General features: G+C 46.0%; 1 protein-coding gene across 5 annotated transcripts in view; it reads left to right on the top strand.

Annotated features, from left to right (window-relative positions):
- Nucleotides 1-22,708, top strand: part of LOC149355543 (valine--tRNA ligase, mitochondrial-like) — a 402,426-nt gene that overhangs the window by 357,463 nt on the left and 22,255 nt on the right. For all 5 annotated transcript variants that reach the window (XM_089583866.1, XM_089583864.1, XM_089583865.1 and 2 more), the window contains 6 exons: nt 2,509-2,611; nt 7,089-7,159; nt 11,875-11,994; nt 15,573-15,677; nt 19,785-19,944; nt 22,033-22,169. In XM_089583866.1, coding sequence (XP_089439992.1) covers nt 2,509-2,611; nt 7,089-7,159; nt 11,875-11,994; nt 15,573-15,677; nt 19,785-19,944; nt 22,033-22,169 — 696 coding nt within the window. The remainder of the gene's footprint in view (nt 1-2,508; nt 2,612-7,088; nt 7,160-11,874; nt 11,995-15,572; nt 15,678-19,784; nt 19,945-22,032; nt 22,170-22,708) is intronic.

The following is a 22,708-nucleotide window of genomic DNA, read 5'->3' on the forward strand; positions in this document are numbered from 1 at the left end:
AACTTGGTCCGATTAATCATACTGTCCGAGAAATCCGTGAACCTCAAAAAAGTCGATTCTCTGTGAAAAAAAAAAAATGGCTTTAAAAATTGCGAATTTCGCTCCTCGCCACATTCCACTAGGCAAGTGATAATATTAGACTGTAACCACAGTCACTCTTTTTTCCCTAGTCTGCTCCACCTTGTGTCACGATTCCAGGCAGTGCGACACGGCTGCAGGTCACTCCACAAACGAGTGCAAGCGATCGGGCGGTCTTTGTACGTCACCTCGGTGTCAATGAAAAGCGTGCCATTATGCATGCATTATCTCGAGTGGCAGCAATGAACACCCAACAGCCAAACCTATCCAAGCCAGTCTGTCCAAGTGCCTCCATTTAAATTCAAGGTGGCGCCTTTTACGACAGCAGAGGACCAGTTCGTTGTGACAGCGATGCACGCTTGCGTCTATATTCGGCGGAAAAAAAATTAGGAGGATGCTTAAGCATCACTTTAAGAGTATACGCGATGGTGCCTTCTCCTCTTTCCTCTTTTTTACCTTTTCTTTATCATTTCTCACCGATTACCAATCCACAATCACATTGCAGATCACGATCATTGATTACAATCGCAATTACCGATCACATTCCCGATTACCAATCACCAGTCACAATTATCGATCACCAGTCACTGTCTAGGTTGCACTGCATGACTTATTATGCCAGTACATACGCATACACACCATTTGTTACAGCACAGTGAAGCACCATAACACTGCCTTTTCATTCTGCGGAATTCCTGGCACCTAATTAGCATATTACTATTTGATTGTATTCTTTTTTAAATTATTGTAAGATCAGTACGCATCCCAAACACGCGTTACTAAGTCATACACACACCACAACACATTCACTAGGTGCCTTTCTAACACGCTTCAACCAACGACCCTTCGTGGCCTATGTATTGCATGCCTGCCTGGCACGCAGAGGGCCTGGTTTCAAACCCCAGTCCTGGCTGTTTTCTTTCTCCATATTCTGGTTTGGTGGTGTGCGTTATCGGCTTCGTGTCAGCCAGTGTGCTGACTTTAAATTCCTTCGCCTTTGAGCTGTTGCTTTTCTTTATCCGATACAAAATCCTGAAAGAAAGCAGGCCCTCATAAATCTCAAAGCCGGGGCCAGTTCACATCTGGTGTTCAAATCTCAGTTGAATTTCATATCAGTGTGTGGTTCTTAACCCGAAGTTCTCTTTTTATTGTTTCAGTGTATTGCCTTTAGCACCTTCCATGCAAAAGTGTGGTATCCCTGTTTGGAGGTAGCATGGTTGTGAAAAAAAATTGTTGGGACACCTCAAGCTGTGTCTTAAATGTATGAAGCGATAGCGTTAATGGGTTCCCTTCAGCAGTCAGGGGCCCTCCTTGCATATCACTTCACCTTGGTTCTACCTACATGCCTCCATGCCTTCCAAGCTGCAAAGAAAATATGCAAAATAAAAAAAAATCACGTGACTAGCGCATTCGCACGCCACGGTTGTGCTGCTCTCAACCGTGGCTTGAGTGAACGAAATCAGCTGCTGGTATAGTGCGACGACCCCACTGCTTCGGCAGGCCAATATGTCAACGGTGGTTGCGGCGCAGCTTGCGCTGTCACGTTTGCAGACTGGCTCACGGGGGCGTCGCAACCCCGTCAACATATCGGCCTGCCGAAGCAGTGGGGTCGTCGCACCATACCTGCAGCTGATTTCGTTCACTCAAGCCACGGTTAAGAGCAGCACAATCGTGGCGCACAAATGCGCTAGTCACGTAACTTTTTTTTTGTACTTGGCGGTCTTTCTTTGAAGCTCGGAAAAAAGATACACGTGAGGCTTTATTTATCGCAGATAAATAGAATGGGGGTTTCTGAAGGTGCTCTCCAGCTTTGCTATTCACATCTGCTGTCTAAAGTCACTATTTACGCATTTAGAAAAATGATCTTAATTGCTAATTAATTAATTGCAAAACATAAAATTGCCTACGACACGCAAGCCAGTTGGTAGGTGTATGTAAGTGGTTTCCCTGGCCTACCTCAAATATCTTATTTTTTAACCCTTGGCTAAAGTTAGCCTGAACACCCTGTATGTGATGAATTGGTCATTCTCTGCTTTACATTCGTAGAGAGCGGGTGACTTCTCATAGCACCCCTGGCACAGTGGCACAGCGGTTAGGCGATGCACCACTGCCCGGCAGGTGGCTGTTTAAAACACGGCCACCAGTGGGGCCTGTGAGACTCAGGTTGCTCTTCCTGAGCAACCTGTAGCGACCAGTCATTCATTTGGCTGGCACCTGCCACGGTGGGCAGGTGACGTCACATGGTCACCTGATCTGGTGGCAGGTGGGTGACTTAGCTTCTGTGGGGATTTTTCACTTGTGCCGCTGGGTTTCCTGCTGAACGGGGGACCCTTGGCTAGCGCTGTCACGCTAAAGTTGCCCAACACTGGGAGAATCGAAATGCGTTCGCGGAGTGTGTCATTTGAAGTTTGTGTGGTTGTCTCCCTGCAGAGCGAAGAGGTGTGGGTGAGCGCAGCCACGGCACCAGAGGCGGCCGCCAAGGCAGCAGTCAAGCTGGGAGTTGAGCGGGAGGATGTGGTACACCTGCGGCAAGGTAACTGTATTTTGTCCAGCTTCTAGTGGGAAAGCACCAGTCCGATGGTTCTGACCCGAGCAAAATCGTCTAACATTTGTCTGTGTTGCAACGTGCAAGGAAAGAAGATACAGCAAAGAGGGCAACAACAGTTAGAAAGAGTCGAGAGCATAATATACTCCATTTCATGCACAGCAGGCAACACTGCCAAAGCTGGCACCCCTGTTCACGCAAGCTAAGCCTGCATGCGTGCAACCAAAGTGATGACAGGCATATTTCTTTTCGACAAGCCTCAAGTACCGTGACTTTGTGTAACCTCTTGGCACATTTTTGTCCTGTGACCCATCGACACTTTGAGAAGTAAGAATGACATGTGGTGGTATGATACGCAGCTGGTGGGTGGATCACTCTGACTCCATCTGTGCCTAAAAAGTAGTGCACACTCAGTGAAAATTACAGCCAGAGAGCCGGAATACTGACCGCCTCACATCTTGGACCATGAATTTCAGTGCTAGTTCTTCGTTTTACACCGCTCTCTGTTTTCGTCCAAACACTCATTGAGGCATAGAGAAGAACGGATGATACGTGGCGGCGGAGTATTATGATTTTGTGGGCGCACTACTTCTGCAGCCTCAGCTGTGTTGCCTGCTATGTATGAAACGGAGTATAGATTCTCTTGTTGTGAACGCCTCAGACAAATAATACACCTCTTTGTGTAGCAGAGAACCCACAATTGCGCCGAAAGTTGACGAGTCCCTTCTGGCGACTTTTTCATGCTGACGCCCACCTCCGTCGCACGCTGCTGCGTAATTCTGTTCAGAGATGGCTATTGGTTAGATTCTTTCAGGTGTTACACAGCTACCATGGTCGCGGCCAGTCAGTAGCATTGCTCTGGCAGGTCGGGAAGCTCTGCCCCCGGAGAATTACACGATGGGGTCGGCGGAGGAGTGCTGACCTTCCAGCATGCAAAAAGTGTGAAGAGAGGGAAAGGCACGAAGATGCTGAAATTCAAATTTTGACTGCAGGTAGCTCAGCTTCTACAAAATGCATTGAAAAAATCCTTGCTGGAGGATATTCGTGAAGCAGCATCCTTTGACATCCCAGGAATGCCACACTTTTATTGAGAGCCCCTTTCAGAGCCCCTTTAAGGTAGGGTGAGACTTTGTTTTGTGAAACGACTTTTAGATTTTGTGACCTTGTGATAGAGCATTTCGGTAGGCTTCAGAAGGTATATTGCACTTGGGTATCTGCGATTGCAGAAATGCTTTTTTTTTTTTATCCCTTTCATTGTGGGAGTGGGAATTTGGAGCTTTGGAAAGTCTTCAGTGGATTTATTTGCATTTTTGTCTAAACAGCATTAGGTTTATTTAAGGCAGAAAGCTGGGCTAGTTGGTGTCTGGATTGAGAGGACATAGTAGTAGCGCTAAAAAAACAAGGACGACAGGGTAGAGAAAGACAACACAGGCGCTAGGAACTAGAAAGTAAGGCATTTAAGGCAGAAAGCTGGGCTAGTTGGTGTCTGGATTGAGAGGACATAGTAGTAGCGCTAAAAAAACAAGGACGACAGGGTAGAGAAAGACAACACAGGCGCTAGGAACTAGAAAGTAAGGCATTTAAGGCAGAAAGCTGGGCTAGTTGGTGTCTGGATTGAGAGGACATAGTAGTAGCGCTAAAAAAACAAGGACGACAGGGTAGAGAAAGACAACACAGGCGCTAGGAACTAGAAAGTAAGGCATTTAAGGCAGAAAGCTGGGCTAGTTGGTGTCTGGATTGAGAGGACATAGTAGTAGCGCTAAAAAAACAAGGACGACAGGGTAGAGAAAGACAACACAGGCGCTAGGAACTAGAAAGTAAGGCATTTAAGGCAGAAAGCTGGGCTAGTTGGTGTCTGGATTGAGAGGACATAGTAGTAGCGCTAAAAAAACAAGGACGACAGGGTAGAGAAAGACAACACAGGCGCTAGGAACTAGAAAGTAAGGCATTTAAGGCAGAAAGCTGGGCTAGTTGGTGTCTGGATTGAGAGGACATAGTAGTAGCGCTAAAAAAACAAGGACGACAGGGTAGAGAAAGACAACACAGGCGCTAGGAACTAGAAAGTAAGGCATTTAAGGCAGAAAGCTGGGCTAGTTGGTGTCAGTTGGTGTCTGGATTGAGAGGACATAGTAGTAGCGCTAAAAAAACAAGGACGACAGGGTAGAGAAAGACAACACATGCGCTAGGAACTAGAAAGTAAGGCATTTAAGGCAGAAAGCTGGGCTAGTTGGTGTCTGGATTGAGAGGACATAGTAGTAGCGCTAAAAAAACAAGGACGACAGAGTAGAGAAAGACAACACAGGCGCTAGGAACTAGAAAGTAAGGCATTTAAGGCAGAAAGCTGGGCTAGTTGGTGTCTGGATTGAGAGGACATAGTAGTAGCGCTAAAAAAACAAGGACGACAGGGTAGAGAAAGACAACACAGGCACTAGACATCAACTCTATATCAGGCCCTGGACACTTGGCGGCACATTGCAAACAATGTAAGTATGATGACAAAAAATGTACCCCTTTGTTTGAGAAGACACGTGTGATATATGTCAGTGCAGATCAGAAAGAGCGGGAAGTATCGGAAGCCTTTCTCATTCACTTGGAAAGGCAAACGTGCGTGAGCAAACCAAATGTTTATCTGTGCACTAAAGATTTGAGGTTCTTGTATCGGGAAGTGCCATCAAGCATGCGATTCAATTGTTGATTTTTATGCTCCTGATTGTCGCAGTTGATGTCTAGCGCCTGTGTTGTCTTTCTCTACCCTGTCGTCCTTGTTTTTTAGCGCTAATGTCCTCTCAATTCGGTTTATTTACCTTTTTCTCAGGAACTATAAGGTGTACATGAACAAATTTTTCCACAGATTTCATTCTGTGCCTTTTACTTGACTGGAACTTGCACCGAGAAAGAAAAAAAAACGTCGTAAATCTGTTTTTTTTTTGCTTAAAGAACATGTGGCTATATTTCCACTTTTGTAGAACAGCCGTTTCTTCTCTCTTACAAATTTTCAGAACTCTGCATTCAGTAGATTTTGAGAAAAAGGTGAATTAGAAAAAATTGACGGTCAATTTAGTACGGTGAGGCCAAGCGTGAGTTAAATTTTCAGTTTGGTTTCGGTTCGAGGCCCGAGGTCATTGAAATCGGTGAGGGATGTCTTAGTGCTAGTGCGCTGACACTGGAGGGGACACGTGAGCTCCGCCTTAAGGGTGTGACGGGATAGCATGTTAAAGGGTTAACTCTTGCACATACGTTTTGAACCTGCTGCCAAAGATTCAAGTCGGCACTCCTGTACAAGCTGTGCCATCTAGTTTGCTTCTGTAGCACCATCTGTTTGGTTTCAGTTTTGTTTTTTCCATTTTGTAACGTGAGGAGGCGACGTGGAAAATGAAAATTTGACCGGACATAGTCCACCGGTCCATGATCAGGTCGTCTGTTTCGCTGTGCACTCCTTAAAGGGCGAAATGCTACACTGAGTACTTTTCTTGGTTCTTATGCTGCCTTTATTTTTTTTTAGAGCAGCAGTAGTGAGTCAGACAACCACGTGCAATAGTCAGATTTCAGTTCCGTTTGCGAGACTTCGTCTCGGACGCCCAGAGGCCATCAACGCACGTTCATGCATTTTGTTTTACCATTCACTTTGTATTTTACATAGTGCGCTTGATTTGTATATGATGAGAGTGATTTTATTTGGTGCTTTAGGGTCTTAGCAGTATACTATCGAGATGTTTTACCAAATGTGCCTGCAGATTTTTTATTATGATGGTGTCAAGGAAAGCCACACCCCCTTTTCACCATAGTACACATTCGCTACCCACCGAAAAAAAAAAAAATGGAGGAGCAGGGGGACTGAAAGGTCTGCTATAAAAAAACAATAACAGAACTCTGAACAAGTGTAATGTGCAGCACATCCCATATCCACCTCCACTTCATGTCCTCCTGCGACTGCTTTCTCTAGTGGCACAGCAGTCTTATTCCCTAACTTGAAATGCCACGGAAAGCGTATTTATGTACACAGCTGAAAATCGCAACAGTGGTAGCTAAGAACGTATGCAAGGTTTTGTGTATTATAATTATTTTGTAATCAATTTCTGGCTAATTGCAGTGGCTTATTTTGTTTTGCTTGTATTCCTTTTTGTGTTACTAGCATATTTAACCAATAAATTTTTTGAGAATTTTTTAGGCACAACTCTGGGATTTTTTAAATTCGGGAGTGTAACCAATAAGCTACAGTGTGATATATCGCAATGCGCATTGCATTTAGGACCTCTTAAAGAAATACCGTATTTACTCGCATAATAGGCGCACTTGCATAATAGGTGTACCCCCAGTTTGATTGCGAAAAATCAGATTTTTTTATTTCTGCGCATAATAGGTGCACCCCAGACTTGACATTTTCTTTAGCATAGTGGGTTATATGTGGTACGATGATCATTGTGGCATTGTTGCTGAGTTTTTCTCCCCTTTTTCTCTCTTTCAGATGAGGATGTCCTGGACACGTGGTTTTCTTCAGCCCTTATCCCCTTCTCAGTCTTTGGTTGGCCACGGAAGGTAGCGTTTTTGATGTTGGCATGCAGATCACGTCAGCTTTGTGTGTAGTGCTCAAGTTCTGAGTAAAGAAAGCGACAGCAGATCTTTAGTGCAGAGCTTCAGGGACAGTAATTCAGGAGGTACAGTGATATTTATTTATTTACAAAATACTGCATACCCCCTAGCAAGAGGGGTAGAAGTAGTCGTGGACAGAATACTAAAATAGATCATGCTTTGGCGTTCCAACTCTTCCTTCGCGTTGCATGACCGGAATAGAAAGGTTTGCTGCATTTATGCTCAAGGGCACAAGCGGCATTTACTTGCATAAGTGTCAGACACCCATTAATTTTTTCCAGGTAATGCATCAGAATAGCTTGACCGCTATAGTGTGGTTCGCACTGTCGAATCCCGCTTCAACGAAATTCACGGGGCTTGCGCAAAATTTCATTGAAGCGAAAGCTTCTTAGTCGTGAAATCAGGCCAGAACATTGATAGGTTGGACTGAGTAGTTCATCAACGACGCTTATTTTTAAAAAATCTGTCAGCTTTGGTGTTTTGCCCTTTCGAAATCGGCGCCGTGGCACGTTTTCTTGGTACTCTAGAAATCTCGGACAATGTATGTGTTTGTGTAATAAATGCGCCCGCTACATTTGTTTTCGAAACTAATCATTTTTTCCGCACGCATTTGAAAAGTGTCCCTGCTTGCGTCTTGATAGAACCTGTACTGAGACCTTGGAATCATTTCAGTGTGGACTAGGCGCACATGCCCTCGCGTCACTGCCTGTTGAGTAGTGATCACGTGCACCTCGAAGTCGATTCTTTATATGACATGCCAGAAAATGCGGTTGCTCCGATTCTTGAAGATGTTTTGCAGCGCACGATACAAACAAACCGTCATAGTGTTGTTGTCTTTAGTCTCCGTTTAGACCCACCATCACATGCAGTGGCTGTACTAGGTCAGCGCCACGGTGTGTCAGACAAGAAAAACATGGTAGGGCTTTAACGTGGTTAAACCGAGTAGGACGTGTGAAAGCACATGATTAGCTGTGTGCAGTCCTTCTCTGTTTCTTTTCCTTACTGCATGTGTGTCTCGTTTATGTGCGATGCCTGAAGAGCTGGTTCATTTGTCATGAGGACATGGCAGGATTCCGGCACCGATGGCCCTCTCGCGTTGGGAGTGGGGTCAGCAGCGCACACCGGCGACACAAGGCAAAGAGTCCATTTCCCAGGGCAACAGAGGCGGGCAGACTGAGGGAGGGGACTTTGGGGAAGAGGCAGCACAACAGCCGAGCTCAGCGGCAGCTCAGCGGGAGCTCATTTCACTCAGCTTGCTCGGTGTCGCTAAGGCTAACGAGCTGCGCAATGAATCTTTGGAAAGAGCGCTTTGGGACTAACCGCCGGTTTTAATAAAACGTGTGTTTTCGCCGGTTTCTGTCGACACGGTAGCTGGTGGTGGTGTAAATGTGAAAGCGGGAGTAGCCTTACAGTGGCCTATCGGCAATTGCTCCGCCTCATTCACTGATTTAAGTGATTGCATCTCTACTTCTGTTCCGTAAGGTCCATGTCGTCTAAACATTTTGATAGTGATCGTGACATTAATCACTGCTTAGTTTGGGAGCCCTCAGGTAACACAATGCGTGAGATGTCGTCCATGGGAACATTCAGTCTCCTTAGATTTTCCAGGAGTGTCTCACGCTCATCATAAAAACGCGGGCACGCTAAAACGAAGTGGTTCACATCTCCCACAACATCACAGCGTACACACACACAGGTGAGGTGGCATGGTTAATCTTGTGCAACCATACTAGGGTATAGGCAGAGTTTGTGCGCAGTCGATACAAGAGAGTGACTCTGTCGCGCGACAAGCCTTGTGCGCCCTTCTCGAAAAATAGTCCTTCTCGAAACCTGAATTCCATGCTGCATAGTCGCTCACGCACCTTGACAGTCGTGCATTGGCATGCGTGATGACCCCGTATCCGAGAGCTGTCCGACCGCTTAGTTTTCATTTCCCGTTTCTGAGATTTGCACCAGTGTGCAGAAATGACAGCTTGACCGGCCAGCATCAGTCAGCCAACCTAAATCAGCCAAACATTGTTTCGGACGCCCCACCGTGTCTCACGTTGAAGGATGTGGGAGGCCCTTACGATTCTGCTTTGACGCTGCCGACAGTATGCAGGGAGTAAAGCATTGATGGTAACCTGGAAAACGGTCATTGCCATTGTGTTCTCATCTGGTAATCAGGCACCCATTGCCCAGTCTCCAATCAAATAAATTTACTTCGATGCAAGCTGTTCTTGACAATTTTTTCAGGGTCATTCGGTAATTAGAACTTTCAGATAATTTGAACATTTTTCCTGGTTCCTTTAAGTTCAAATTAACGAGCTTTTACTGTACCGTATTTACTCGATTGTAACTAGCACCCGTTTTTCGTGGTCAGAAGAAAAAAAGTTCAGTGCCTTCGATTGTAATGCCCACCAGATTTTCGTGATTCAGTAAAGAAATGAACCTGCTCACTTGGAACAGCCAACATTTATTGTAGCGGCTATGACGTCACAATGAAGCAAATGGCACCACAACCTCACTCACCTTTCCCCATCTGGCCAGCCTCCCTCATCGTCACTGTCAGAAGCTCCCTAGTCGCTCTCAACTGTCCAAAGCATTTCATCCTCGGTGCTGTCTGTGGTACTTGAAATTCCGCACTGCTTGAAGGCTTTGTTGACCATGGCAGACAGAATCATGCACCACGCATCCTTCACCCATCCCAGGGAAGTAAATAACCGCATCCATCAGAAGTGGGTTCTCGTTCTGCTCGCCTTTTTTTGTGTGTGTTTTGTGCATGGTGTTTCTGGACCCCGGCCCTTCTTTGGCCCATTGAAACGCTTCTGAATGGACTTGCTGGCAAAAATCATGTCTCTTTGCTTCTGCCAATCACACGCACAACTTTCAGGAACACCAAACTTGCACGAGACAGCCCAATTACCACTTGACTCCATGCAAGATCATCTTTTTTCCAACCCGGTGTCGTAGTGAACTCTGCACTTTTGCAACTGACACTTACCTAGGCTCAAGTCCAGGTCGAAGCCTTGCTGAGAGGACACTGCAGTTGCTCGCAATGCATGTCGGTATCCACGACTGTGGCAGGCGATAATGGTGATATCGATGCGCAAGAAATACCAAGCTGCCATTTTCTGATGCCAATGACAGTAGGGTGCTGCTGATGTAATTTCATTTTCATACTCGATTCTAATGTGCATTTTTAGAAATTTTTTTTTGGGGGGGAATGGTGTGCATCGGAATCAAGCACAAACAGTGTTTACTCGCGTAATGTACCCCCTTGCATAGTGAACCCACCTCTCGCTTTTGTTGTTGAGAATTTACTTTTTTTTTTTTTTTTTTTTTTTAGCTTGGGGCATTTCTCAGTGCATTCCTCAGTTTCTCGCCGTCCGCAGCGCAGACCTTGGCAGCACGTCAACATGCTGTGTGCTGCTAACATCTCGGCGTGTTTGTCTTTTGACGAGAGCTTCTCCTGTGGGGGTGCTGCTCTCACTGAACTTGGCAGAGCGCCGGGATTCTGCGTGCCCTTGACAGAAGTGCCGACGGTGGTGGCTTGCTTGCTGCGCTACTGCATGCCCGGCTGTGCTTGAGGGTTCGAGAGGAGCGTAACAGTTTAAACCAGAACGCTATAAAACATCCTCTACACTGAAATAATGCAATGGAGGAAGGAGGACCTTCAGACCACTAAGTGCTTTGGCAAGCTCAAGATAGGGAGCAAAAATGCCGAACCCCTCGCACCACAGCCAACGCTTAAACATCAGCATTGCACATTCGTAATCATCCTGGGAGTTTTTTTTATACTTGCACAAAAAACGCGCACCTGACCTTCAGGGCGTCTATTCAGCAGGTTCGCTTTATCTTGGTGTGATTGGCTGGTGCCGTCGACTATCACGAAATCGTTGGATTGCGCCATGGTACAGCAAACACCTTTCAAAGCGAACAATGCTGAACATCGGTGACACGAATGTGGCTGACGGCGTGGTTTTGTTGATGATTGGCCAACGGGCAGGCGGGTGGCAGACATACATGCAATATGGAATTTCAACTCTCGCAAAATATCCTGTCAAATTTTTTCCCGTGTGTAATGCACTCTCCTCTCAAATTGCTGTCAGTCTTGCTGTAAAAAATGTGGGTTCATTACGTGTGTAAATACGGTATGGGAATATAAGAGCTTGTTATTCTGTTTCCAAAGTTTGAGTGCTCTGGATGCTTTGTATATTCCAAAAAGACATCAGAAGGGCATATGCACTGCTGCATCATTTGCAATGTGGACTACTAGGTCAGTGGACACGACTCCTGCCCTTTTGTCACTGTGATAGAAGTAGTGTTCGTCCCATATATATGAGTGGCTGATAAACAACAGGTTACTGTGCAAAAATGAAAACAATAACATAGTGACTTCATCGTGTCATAACGTGAGTCTGTCCTCACTTATTCAGAACATTACCAAAACTGTGAGCTACTGATGTTAATTAAGCCATGGGGGAAAGCGAATTTCTTGTTACTTAAATGCGTTTATTCTAGCTTTAGAGTCTGTTGTTCTGTCCACCAGCTTTCGTGTCGCAGCAGTGGAAAATAATGTTTTCAACTGATGAACGTACCTGCCCAGAAGAGTTGTGAGTGAGGCCATCTAAGAGTGCTAGCGCTGTGTCGGCTCATGGCTGCTTTTGCCCCACTTGCAGTGTGTGCACGACTTCTACCCTCTGTCCTTGATGGAGACGGGGCAGGACATCCTGTTTTTCTGGGTGGCACGCATGGTCATGCTTGGCAGGGAACTCACTGGACAGCTGCCCTTCACCAAGGTGCGTCCCTTTACAGGGCTTGCCTCCACACTGCTGCACATTGTCAAGTGCTAGCCAAGACTCAGGTCCTATATTGGGGAGGTAGCAAGGAAGGCACCGGAATCAAAGTTGGACAGTGTCTGCAATGCTCTATGTCAAACTGCTGTGCTGTTTGCATTGTTCTGTGCCATATGAAATTTCTTGTGCCATGCACCTGCATGCTGAGCGAATTTCACTAAAAGTAGTTACTAGCATTCTAAAACAGTGCAAAAAAGGCACGGACACCAGGAAGAGATGTACATACAGGCGCTGTATATCCCTTCCTGGTGTCTGTTTCTTTTTTGCGCTGTTTTAGAATGAATAACCACCAAGTCGCCCAAGCTTTTACCTTAGGTAGTGAGTAGCGCCAGCTTACATCATGCAAGGAAGCTTGGAGAGAGTGCTTGTTTTGCTGTTCGTTATTAAGGCGGCACACTGCTTTGAAATCTAAAAAAAAAATGGCCGAAAAATTGATTTTATGAAAATTTTTGTATCCTCTGTATGACTCATTTTTTTATGCTGCCTCAGTTGTTGAAATCGACCAGCAAGTGCTCTAAAAAAATTGTTCCCTGAACCACGTGGCTTTGCATTGCGGGGAAACGCTCGTCATTTTTCTCCGTTGTGGTTTTCTGCCCAGCGGTCACATTGCGGGACAGATTTCTTCATGACTGTTTTATCTATTTTGACCCTGTTTGTTTTGTTGCACTCCTAGGACTGTAGCGCAGGTCAAGACATTATGCATCTTACAAATATATGATTTTTAAATTTCTTGTAAGAAATTTTCTTCTGACTCTAGAAATGTCAACTGACACTGCATCACAAAAATTGAAAACCAGAATATGTGCTTTGTGAAAAAAAAATATTTAGAATGTCTTGGCCTGTGCAGTAGCCTTGAGCACATAAAGAAAGCCTTTTTTCTTATTAGCTGTAGCCCTTAACAGAACAGGCATTTTTACATGTGAGTGCGCTCCATTGCTAAGCAATGAGTACATGTGCGGGCTAAACACTACGGCTGCCACATCTTCATTGGTCACACCTGATGGGTGTGTATCACTAAGGCCACTAGGTAAATTCTCTGTGCAAGGAAATTTCATATTCTGCAAAGTGAGATCAAAGAATTTGCAATATGCCACTGAAAGCCTCGCGCACGTGTTAATGCATGCGGCCTTTTGCGCAGGAGCGACCGCACGCTTCACTTTGATGGCCCAAGGTTATTGAGAAGTTGGCTTTTCCTTACAGCGCGCGAATCTAGTGGGTCAGCTCACTGTGGGTGTCTCAGAAGAGGAGGGGAAAAAAAAAATTTGCACTTTTTACTTCCAAATATAAGGTGAAGCGCTTTCTGAAGCAAATGGTTCAAGTTTTCAAACTCGCATTATACTTGTACAAATACACAAATACAGTAATGCTGCTTTCGACACTCATCCTATATCGAAGTGTACCTACGCGTTGTTGCCAGAGTCTCAGCACTTTGCACGCTAGCTTGCTTGAGTGGATGGGGGAGCAAGTGTGTCAAGGCAACAACAGCAGATGCTGCGTTTCAAGAGAATTCAAGCGATTAAATTAACCACATTCCCATCATTCCATTATTCCTGCTGATTGTCTACAAGCACAGTATTGCCAAAAAAACAGCGAGCGTATAGCTGCTAAGACACAATTTCGTGAAAAATGCTGAATTTCATGACTGTTCACGAAATCGGGGAAAACTGGGGGCCTTGGGTATGATGCATGGCACGCAGTACGGAGGGGCTATCTATTAAATAATATTAGTGCGAAAGTACTAATCCGGAGGTTCAGAGCCTAGCAAAATTGTATCTTTTTATGTGCATTTCGGAAGCATAGAAAAAAAGAGGAAGAGAAGGAAATCATGTTAATATCCGTGACTGGGAGTTGCACCCGTGGCGGAGCGAACAGATCAGCTTCAAAGGGCGTTGCGCCAGACCACTAGGCCATCACCGCAGCCAAAGACGTCTCGTGTTAAAGGGACACTGAGGAGAGCACTATTAATATTTTTTTTATAGCAAAATCCGATAGTTCGGCATGTCATGGCTTTGTTGCCACTTGGCCGGCAGCGAAAGATGCATTTATTTCTAAGAAACTTGGATTCGAAGTTGAAAAAGTTTTTCCCGCCGCTCTGATTCAAACTTGGGATTCTCCTATGACGACACAGGACTAAGTGACGTGAAACATGACGTGCACATGACGTAACGCAGACTCCGTGATTTCTGGTACCCAGCAGTGCAGCCTAGCAGCAGCCGAAAAGAAAGCTACCGCCGGCCGCACGTTGAAGGCATCTATTGCGGCCGTCGCTACAGTCGCTTCGCTTACGTTTGCACTGGCGTTTTGCCAGCGTTACGATGGATATCGTTCTCGAAGTCGCCAACGAAGTTCTCGCAAATAGACAGCTTTAGCATACCGTGTACCATGGCCGTGTACCTTGTTACCGCTAGCGGAATACCGGGAGTCAGCCTACTGCGGATGAGCAGGCGCTGATTGGTCCCGATGCTTCAGGAGCGCGCGTAGGTGCCGGGCACGTGGCGCCATCTGGCGCCGTCAAGGAGATTTGCGCATGCATTGGCTGCGCCTCAGTGATTTGTGGTTCCTCTTGTTCTAGTGTTGCTAGAACCATTGGTTCTAGCAACACTGTTTTGTCCTATGACCTCATCACGCTTGTACTTGCGAGTTTGGCCTGTGGCGGCGATACCTGTATTTTGGTTCATGCTCTTTTCTACGTTACAAGAGCTTTGTTGTCAGTATGAGTGGCGTTTTTGTAATCAGGAGCTGGTATTCTGTCGATACAAGCCAACTTCAATTTCTCCTCAGTGTCCCTTTAAACTGCACCACACTGTCGTGCTGTGCATTGCAGAGTGTCATCTGCATCGAATTCCATCTGCTCCGCCCTGCTCTTCTTCTGAGCACAAGTCCGTGCTTTCACACTGATTCGAATGTAGTAAACATTCTCTCTAGTTTTTTTTTTGTAATGCTGCACACCACTCAAGAGTTGCCTCTCATGTGGACGCAGCATGGCAGCAGTGCAAAAAAGCACTGCTGTCATTGCTGTGCCTCTGGACGCATGCCCCCAACGTTTAAGCCAACGTCGTTTTTAGGCACCATGGCAAGGACGTGTCATGTAGTAGAGCCCTCTCATGTGGATGAACACTGTAACACCTATTTTAGTAAACTGTAAGTGACTTTAGTAATGCTGTGCACCTGAGATGTGCCAAGGCAAGATGTCCCTTCTTTTAAAATTATTTTTTTTTTTTAATTTTTGGATGTTCCTCCGATATTCTATTTGTACATAATCCCTCGTTTCGACAATACAACAGTCACTTGCAAGTTAGTACACACGTCAGCTTGCCCAGCTTTCTGTCCTGAAGCTCGGCCATCACCGAGTAGCTGCTGTGTCTCACCTCTGTCCAGCTCGTTGAGCTGTGTGCTGAACAGCATCAAAGTGTTGCCATGTGCAGGCACTGCGTTCTCTCCCTGTAGAGATGGTTTTGCATTTCTTGCTCGCTTATTGTTATCCGAAGTGATGAAAGTTCATATGCTCTTCATTCTTGCAGGTGTTGCTGCATGGCATGATCCGGGACTCGGAAGGACGCAAGATGTCCAAATCTTTGGGCAATGTCCTCGATCCTCTGGACATCATAGACGGAAAGTCCCTGCAGGTCAGATCTCATCCTCTTGATTTCGTAGTTGGCAAGCTACTTGCAATAAAAGGAAAACATGAAAATGGTTTCCCATCCCCTGGCACTTAGTGCAGCAGGATTAGGCCAATGAAAATAAAAATCAGTGGGGCAGTGCCAAGGAAATTTTGAGATAGAAAGGAAAAAGAAAATAGAAAAAGGAAATGCTGTCTTAGTGTAGGTGTCCCCAAGGAAGAGGCGTTCAGAGGTGTTCATTTTTTTTGTCCACTTTTTGACGTGCGTCTCTACCCTTCTGGTAATCTCATTTTTCCTTTCATTAATGCTGATTTTGCTGGTCCTTGTTTCTAGGGGGTCACAAGCACGATGGGGCTTGCGGCAAGCTCTCCTTTTTTGAGCTGAGTAACTGAATGTCTGAGTACAGAGAAAATAAGTTAACTTAGCATCATCTTTTTTCCTTGCATTTGCAGTTTGATTGATTTGTTAATACATGATAATCAAGGCCCCTAGTTTTCCTCTACTCTGTGGGAAATCATGGATTTGAGCATTTCTCACACAGTTGTCTGTTAGCAGCTGCATCCTTTTTTTTCTCATGTTGTTATTGTGGAAATTATTAGGAATGACAGAAAGAAGGGAATGTGATTAATGTGATCATCTGAACTCTCTTGAAAGCCAGAATCTGATAGCAGACAAAAGTTCTGCTGATGCCTTGACATGCTTGCTCCCCACCTGCTTGAGCCAGCTAGTGTGTCAGGCATGGAGGCTCTGGTGATAACATGTTCACACTCTTGTATGAGAGGTCATGGTGCTATAATCTTTCGAGAGGAACATTGCTGCTACTAGTACTAGGGGCTAAAAATGCTCCTAGTTTCTAATGACACTGAGCATCCATTCTGGGGACTTCCTGTTATTGCAGTATAATAGACCATCCAAGAATGAAAGTGAGTGGCGAGTGGTTGCCTGAGTTTTGTAGGGCTGCATCCTGCTTGCAGGCACAGTCACAACAGCATGTGGGATTGGGCACTGGGGCATTGGCAAAGAGAAACTGTATACAACTTAATAATGCGAGAGCATTAATTACTGGGCTCATGGGCGGAAACCCCGCCGTCAATCAGAAACACGGGGGCGAAATGCGGCATGCAAATGACGTCATCACCCTTCCTGGCGCAATAGGCCGCTATTGTGGTGGCACGGGGTTGTAAATAAATCCCGTCAGCCATAAACAGATTTGCACAAATGCATTTCCAGTGTTTTTGCGTGCGGATTTTGTTAGCTTTTGATGATGTGGATTTGAGATGATGTGAATATTTTTGCGACACTGTGAGATTCGTGTCATTGTGATCCTACTGTATGCAATATGCGTGCGACATGCATTGGTGTAAGGACAAACTGCAGCAGATGTAGTAATGTTAGACTTCAGAGTGCTTGGTGAAGCCTATTTGTGGGGCAAGACTGAATGAAGTGCATGTTTAAGGCCCCTAGTTTGCCCGACTCCATGAAATTTTGTGGATTTAAGCATCTTTCACGGAATTGTGTGTTATCAGCCATGTTCTCTTTTTTTTTTTGATGCTGGTGTTGTTACAGACAGACATAAATAGGAACTGCAGTACAGTCTAACCCGGTTATAGCGAAGCCGGTGGGAATTGGAAATTGCTTCACTATATCCACTATTTCGTTATATGTGGACTATGAAAGAAAAAATACAAATATTGGCAAATTGATTTATTGCCGCTGGAAGAACTGGTCCAGCGTTCCCTGAACACATTTCGCGAGTGCGGACTTCAGGATCACAGCCTCCATGCCATCCAACTGCGAACCGAAGTTCTGGTCCCTCCCGAGGAACATGGAACTCCCGAGAAACATGCGCAGAGTGTCAACTGCTGCTGTGGCCGCTGCAGAGGTCACTGGCTTAGGGGCAGAACCAGCGTCACCGCAATTACTTTTGGAAGCGCTGTTCACCGTGGTCCCGTCTATGACGCTCCCAGCAACTTCGTCAGTCATCAGGTCCTCAGTAGTAAGAAGGTCATCGTCGGCGAAAACAAAGTTCATGTCGCTCAGACCTGAAGGCACAAGGTCCAACCCGCTGGCAGACTCCCAAGGCTGCTCCAAGGAGGTCGCACCATCAGCTGTTGCCACGGTGGCTTCTGTCCCGGCAGGCGCCGCACCCACACTACTACTTCGGGAGAAGCCGGCTTTCACAAAGCAGTGGGCGATGGTCAAAGGCTTCACGTCCATCCAGGCTCTGCTTGCGAACAAAATCGCCTTCACCAAAGAGACTTTCATGTTGGCCACGTTGTCGGCAGTGTGAGCATTGATGAGGAGGCACTCAATCACTCGGCGCCTTCAGTGGACCTTGAAGTTGGCAATAACCCCCTGATCCACGGGCTGCACCTTGGCGGTAGAATTTGGGGGAAGGAACAAAACCTTGACAGTGCTCAAGTGTGCGTTAACGTGATGGCACTGCAGTTGTCAAAGCAACATCAGTACCTTGCCCTTCCTTCAGACCATCTCTTTGTCGATGTTGACGAGTCACTTGCCAAAAATGTCTCGCGTCATCCATGCCTTCTTATTGCTTACATGCGTCATTGGCATAGGCAGCATCTTGGCGAAGCCCCACAGTTTCTTGGATTTGTCAACGACCAAGAAGTCTCTCTTGCCTGAACCATCCGTGTTTGCGCAGATCAGCACAGTAATCTGGTTTTTGCTGTCCTTTGCCGGAAGCCCACACATTTGTCCCTCTTTGCCGTGAGAGTCCTTGTTGGCAGCAGTTGGAAAAACAGACCGGTTTCATCTGCGTTGTAGATATCTTTGTCGGATTGCACAAGAATCCAATCGCGGTGCTTGGCCATCCACTGCTGGAGTGAACCCTCGGCAGCGGATGCAGCCTTCCCGACAATGTTTTTACATGCGATACCGTGCCTCTCCTTGAACCACTTGAGCCTTCGTGACCGAGAGCAAATCCCAAGTCCTTGTCCTTCGCCAGCATGATCAGTCCACTGAGCGGAATGTTCTTCGATCACAAATCCAGGAACCACTTGTAAAGCGTGGCTTCTACGTCACCATACGTGGCACACAGGGTCCTTTTTTTGGTCTCTGCTGCCAACATCATTGTTGAGAACGACATCGATCTTGTTACCGTTCTTGATTATTGTTGAAAGTGTGGACTGCGCGATTGCATTCTTCCGTGTGATATCGCTCTTCGTGACGTTTCACCGTACTTGGTCCAGACTGGCGCGCTTTGTCATCAAAGACAACACCTTTCTTTTCCCCGTCGAGGTGCCAGGGCTTGCGAGACTCGACATAGCCAGAGAAATCGAGTCGGTCCTGACAAAGGCAACTACTCAGTAGGCCTGTTGCCTTAACGAGAGAAGCCAGTGGTCACAGAATAAGAAAGAAGCGGAAAAGGCAGGAAGGCGAGTTACTTAAAGGGCATAAAAGACGACGAAAGCGGCGCAAAGGAGCGCTTCCACCACACACAGCTCTCCGATCCCTGCTTCAGGCGCTGAGCACCCACTGGAGAGAAATTCAAGAACTGCGATTGGACCACTTGGTCCCTCTCCGTGATGTCACAAATGACCTGCCTCTTTTGTTTACTTTTTTTGCTTCCGCGCGGGACGGCGCGCCGCTTGGGCGTTGAGCCAAGCGGCGCAGTGAAGCCACCTTTCGTTTTGCAGGAAAGCAGACGCCGCTGCGAAGTTGCCGTCAGCTGAGTTCTGCCATTATATTCACCCCAAAATTTGCCTTAAAGGTGTAACAATGTTCCGACTGATAGATTATTTTTGGGTTGGCATGAAATCTCTTAGCTATATCCGCAGACGTGCTTTTATTGACTTCGTTAAAACCGGACCAAAGTTACATTGAAAGTGCAAAAATGGGAATGGGAAATTGAAATCCCTTCTTTATAACTGCTATTTCACTGTAAGTGGCTTCACTATAACCGGGCTAGACTGTATAATGGAAAAATCACTATTTTACCTTATTTGCGTTAGAGGTCAGGAAGACCGTGCATGGAAACGTGTCTGACAGTGTCAGTTGCCGCCTCTGGAAACTCCAAACTTTCTGACATGATGACGTGGTGGTTTACTCCGTGTTTCTCACAGGTGTGTGTGTACTGTATGGTGGTTCTTGCAGGACATGGAGGCAACCACCAATGAGCTGCACCGGCAGGGCTACATTGGCGCAGACGAACTGCACGTGGCACTGCAGAGCCAGCGGCGGACGTTCCCCGAGGGCGTGACCAAGTGTGGCAGCGATGCACTGCGCCTGGCCATGCTCTCATACGACGTGAAGGGTGCGGTCATTCAAGCAGTGCTGTCGGAATGTGCAGTCTGTCTGCTTTTCATGAAAGCACAGCATGGGGCTTTTATTTTATGTTTGTTTGTTTGTTCATTTTCTTTGCTAGCCGTGCAAGTATCCCATGCAAGGGCCACACTCGTGTATGGGCCACACCTCTGGTTTTGAACTAGGTTATTGAGAAAAAAATACAGCTATATGTTTTTTTTTTTCATTCATGTAGGGCCGCACCTTAAAAATTCACTGCCGAATTAAAAAAAAAAGTGTGGCCCTTTCACAAGTTTAAACGGTATGTACAATGAGAATTACAGTGTATCGTATGACTTCTGCTGTGTCAGTCTGGTCCAAGTAAATGTAGCTGCAGACCCTGTGAAGATATTTATGTGGCTTTTAGACTGGGCTCCTCAGCAGCTGTATACTTGATGTCATTATAAAAAAGAATTTAATTCTTTTGAAGAAGACACTGCAAGAGCTGCAGGTTTAGTGGTTCAATTCTTGAATTCACGCAAGTTAAAACAGTAGTTGATTGGATTACGTGGTCTAACAACCCAAAGCGACTCAGTCTATGAGGGATGTTGTAGTGGAGGGCTCCGGAAGTTTCGACCACCTGGTGTTCTTTAACTTGCACTGCCATCGCACAGTACACGGGCCTGTAGAATTTCGCCTCCATCGAAATTCGACCACCGCGGCCGGGATCAAACCCCGTGTCTTTCGGGTCAGCAGCCAAGCGCCGTAACCACTGAGCCATCGCGGCGGCCTTAAAACAATAGTGTACGGAAAATGGTGCCTAAACTTTGACTCTAGTTTGGCCAGCATGCAGTTCTCAGCCATGCATTGAAGTATTTTTCATTTTTGCTGCGTTGAAGTACAGCCACTTGCTTGGATGTGGTCCTCTTCTGGACAAGTCTAGTAAAATGTTGTTGATACATTTTTAAAAAAAAATGCGAGGAAAAACTTAATGTTTGGAGAGCATATAATCAAAACCGCCTAATTTTGAGAAGTGTAAGTGTTAAATGAGGTACAAATGTATTTATTATCAACTTCAGAAAAATGTCGATTAGCATTTCTTGGCACAAGATCTGTATAACTCCTTTTCTAGTGCTCGCAGAATTCACTCTGCATTTGTATTGTCCTTAGCACAGAGAAACTTCGAGATGCATCCGGTCCATTGACAGTAATGGCAAAAGTAGCCAAAATCTCTTCATCATTTTCGGATGCTTCAACATTTTGCACCGATGCACGAGGGCAAGCCACTTTTATTGCTGCGTTCCCCATACCCATCCCGCTCTGATCTAATCGCATTGCTGTAGGTCTCAGATGCTTCGCTGTCTTTCCCTTGGGCACCATGATGATGCCGTTTTGTTTCTCCTCATCATGTCGCATCCCCGTAGGAATGGCCGGCTCGTATGTTTGGCGCATCGCCTTCGTTTCTTTTTCTTTTTCTTTTTGCTTCACCTTTTTGCACTAAGGCACTGCAGAGAAGCCACCATGGTTGGTGACTGCCACTGCATTCTCATTCCAGCTGTTAATGTCTTATGCGCCAACATTCGGCCCACTTGCATGTTTGCATATGTGTGGTAAATGTATTATAAAATGTATTAAATATATTATACCAATTATACCAATATTATAAATGTACGAAATGTATTATATATGACCAGAATTTGTTGAAATTTTAAGCCTAGTAGCCAGAAAATGGGGTTATTTGGGATTTCGAAAATCATCATCATCATCAGCCCAACTGCACCCACTGCAGGACAAGGGCCTCTCCCATATCTCTCCATTTAACCCTGTGTCCTGGGATGGGGCCTTATCTCGGTGATAAAAACAGGATTTGGTCACCCTGGTGTAGCACTTCGCCACAAGCTCCTATATGAACAAACCAGAAAGAAAATGGTGCAACCTTATGGGACATTTTTAATGCTTGCGATTTTGACTGTATGAACTAGGAAGTCATATTAGCCAGGAATGGATCAATGAGGTTTTATTGTCATTTGTGCGTAGGCTCTGATGGGCCTTGTCAACTTGAATGCGGTGTTATAACATGCTGAAGTGACTCAAGCGCTTGATCTCCTCTCGCATGCAGCCAGCAACGTCAACTTCCAGATGAAAGATGCCGTCTACTGGCTCCACTTCTGCAACAAGTTCTGGCAGGCAACGCGTTTCTTCTTGTCGGCAGCCGAGAAGCTGGGCGAGTCTCCACGCTTTGCTCCCCTCTCCGAGGTATGACTGGGCAGAGCCTGCCAGCTTCAAAAGAGATGAGCCTGTTTAGTACATTTGGTTTTCACGCGACAGGCGGTCTCTTTCACACTGCTCATTCGTAATGGCCTGCCAGTGTGAACAGCTGTTTGACCCGTTTTGTGCTCATTCATAGTCTTGCAAACAAAATCGGTTGGGCTGGTTCAGAAATGTGTAGTCTTGTAACTGCCACGCGCCATCTGAGGTTGGGTCAGAGGGGCTCCCTTTCTCTCAGCCGATGAGTTGTATCAGCTACAGTAAAAGCTCGTTAATTCGACACTGACGGGACCGCGAAAAATTGTCGAATTATCCGGATGTCGAATTATCGAATGAACAACAAAAAACAATGTTTGCCGCAACAGGACGTATACCTTTATTTGGCAAGGAAATCTGTAATCACCGTCCGCTTTTTCGAGCGAATTTGAGCGACTACGATAGCTCTAACAGCTGCCAGGTGCTCCGCGGCACACGCGCCGTCAGGGATTTGTTCACAGAAGTCCTCCCGCACGGACAAGGCTTCTGCG

Source organism: Amblyomma mixtum, chromosome 3 (assembly GCF_055824585.1).
Source record: "Amblyomma mixtum isolate Tamu chromosome 3, ASM5582458v1, whole genome shotgun sequence".
Lineage (NCBI taxonomy): Eukaryota > Metazoa > Arthropoda > Arachnida > Ixodida > Ixodidae > Amblyomma > Amblyomma mixtum.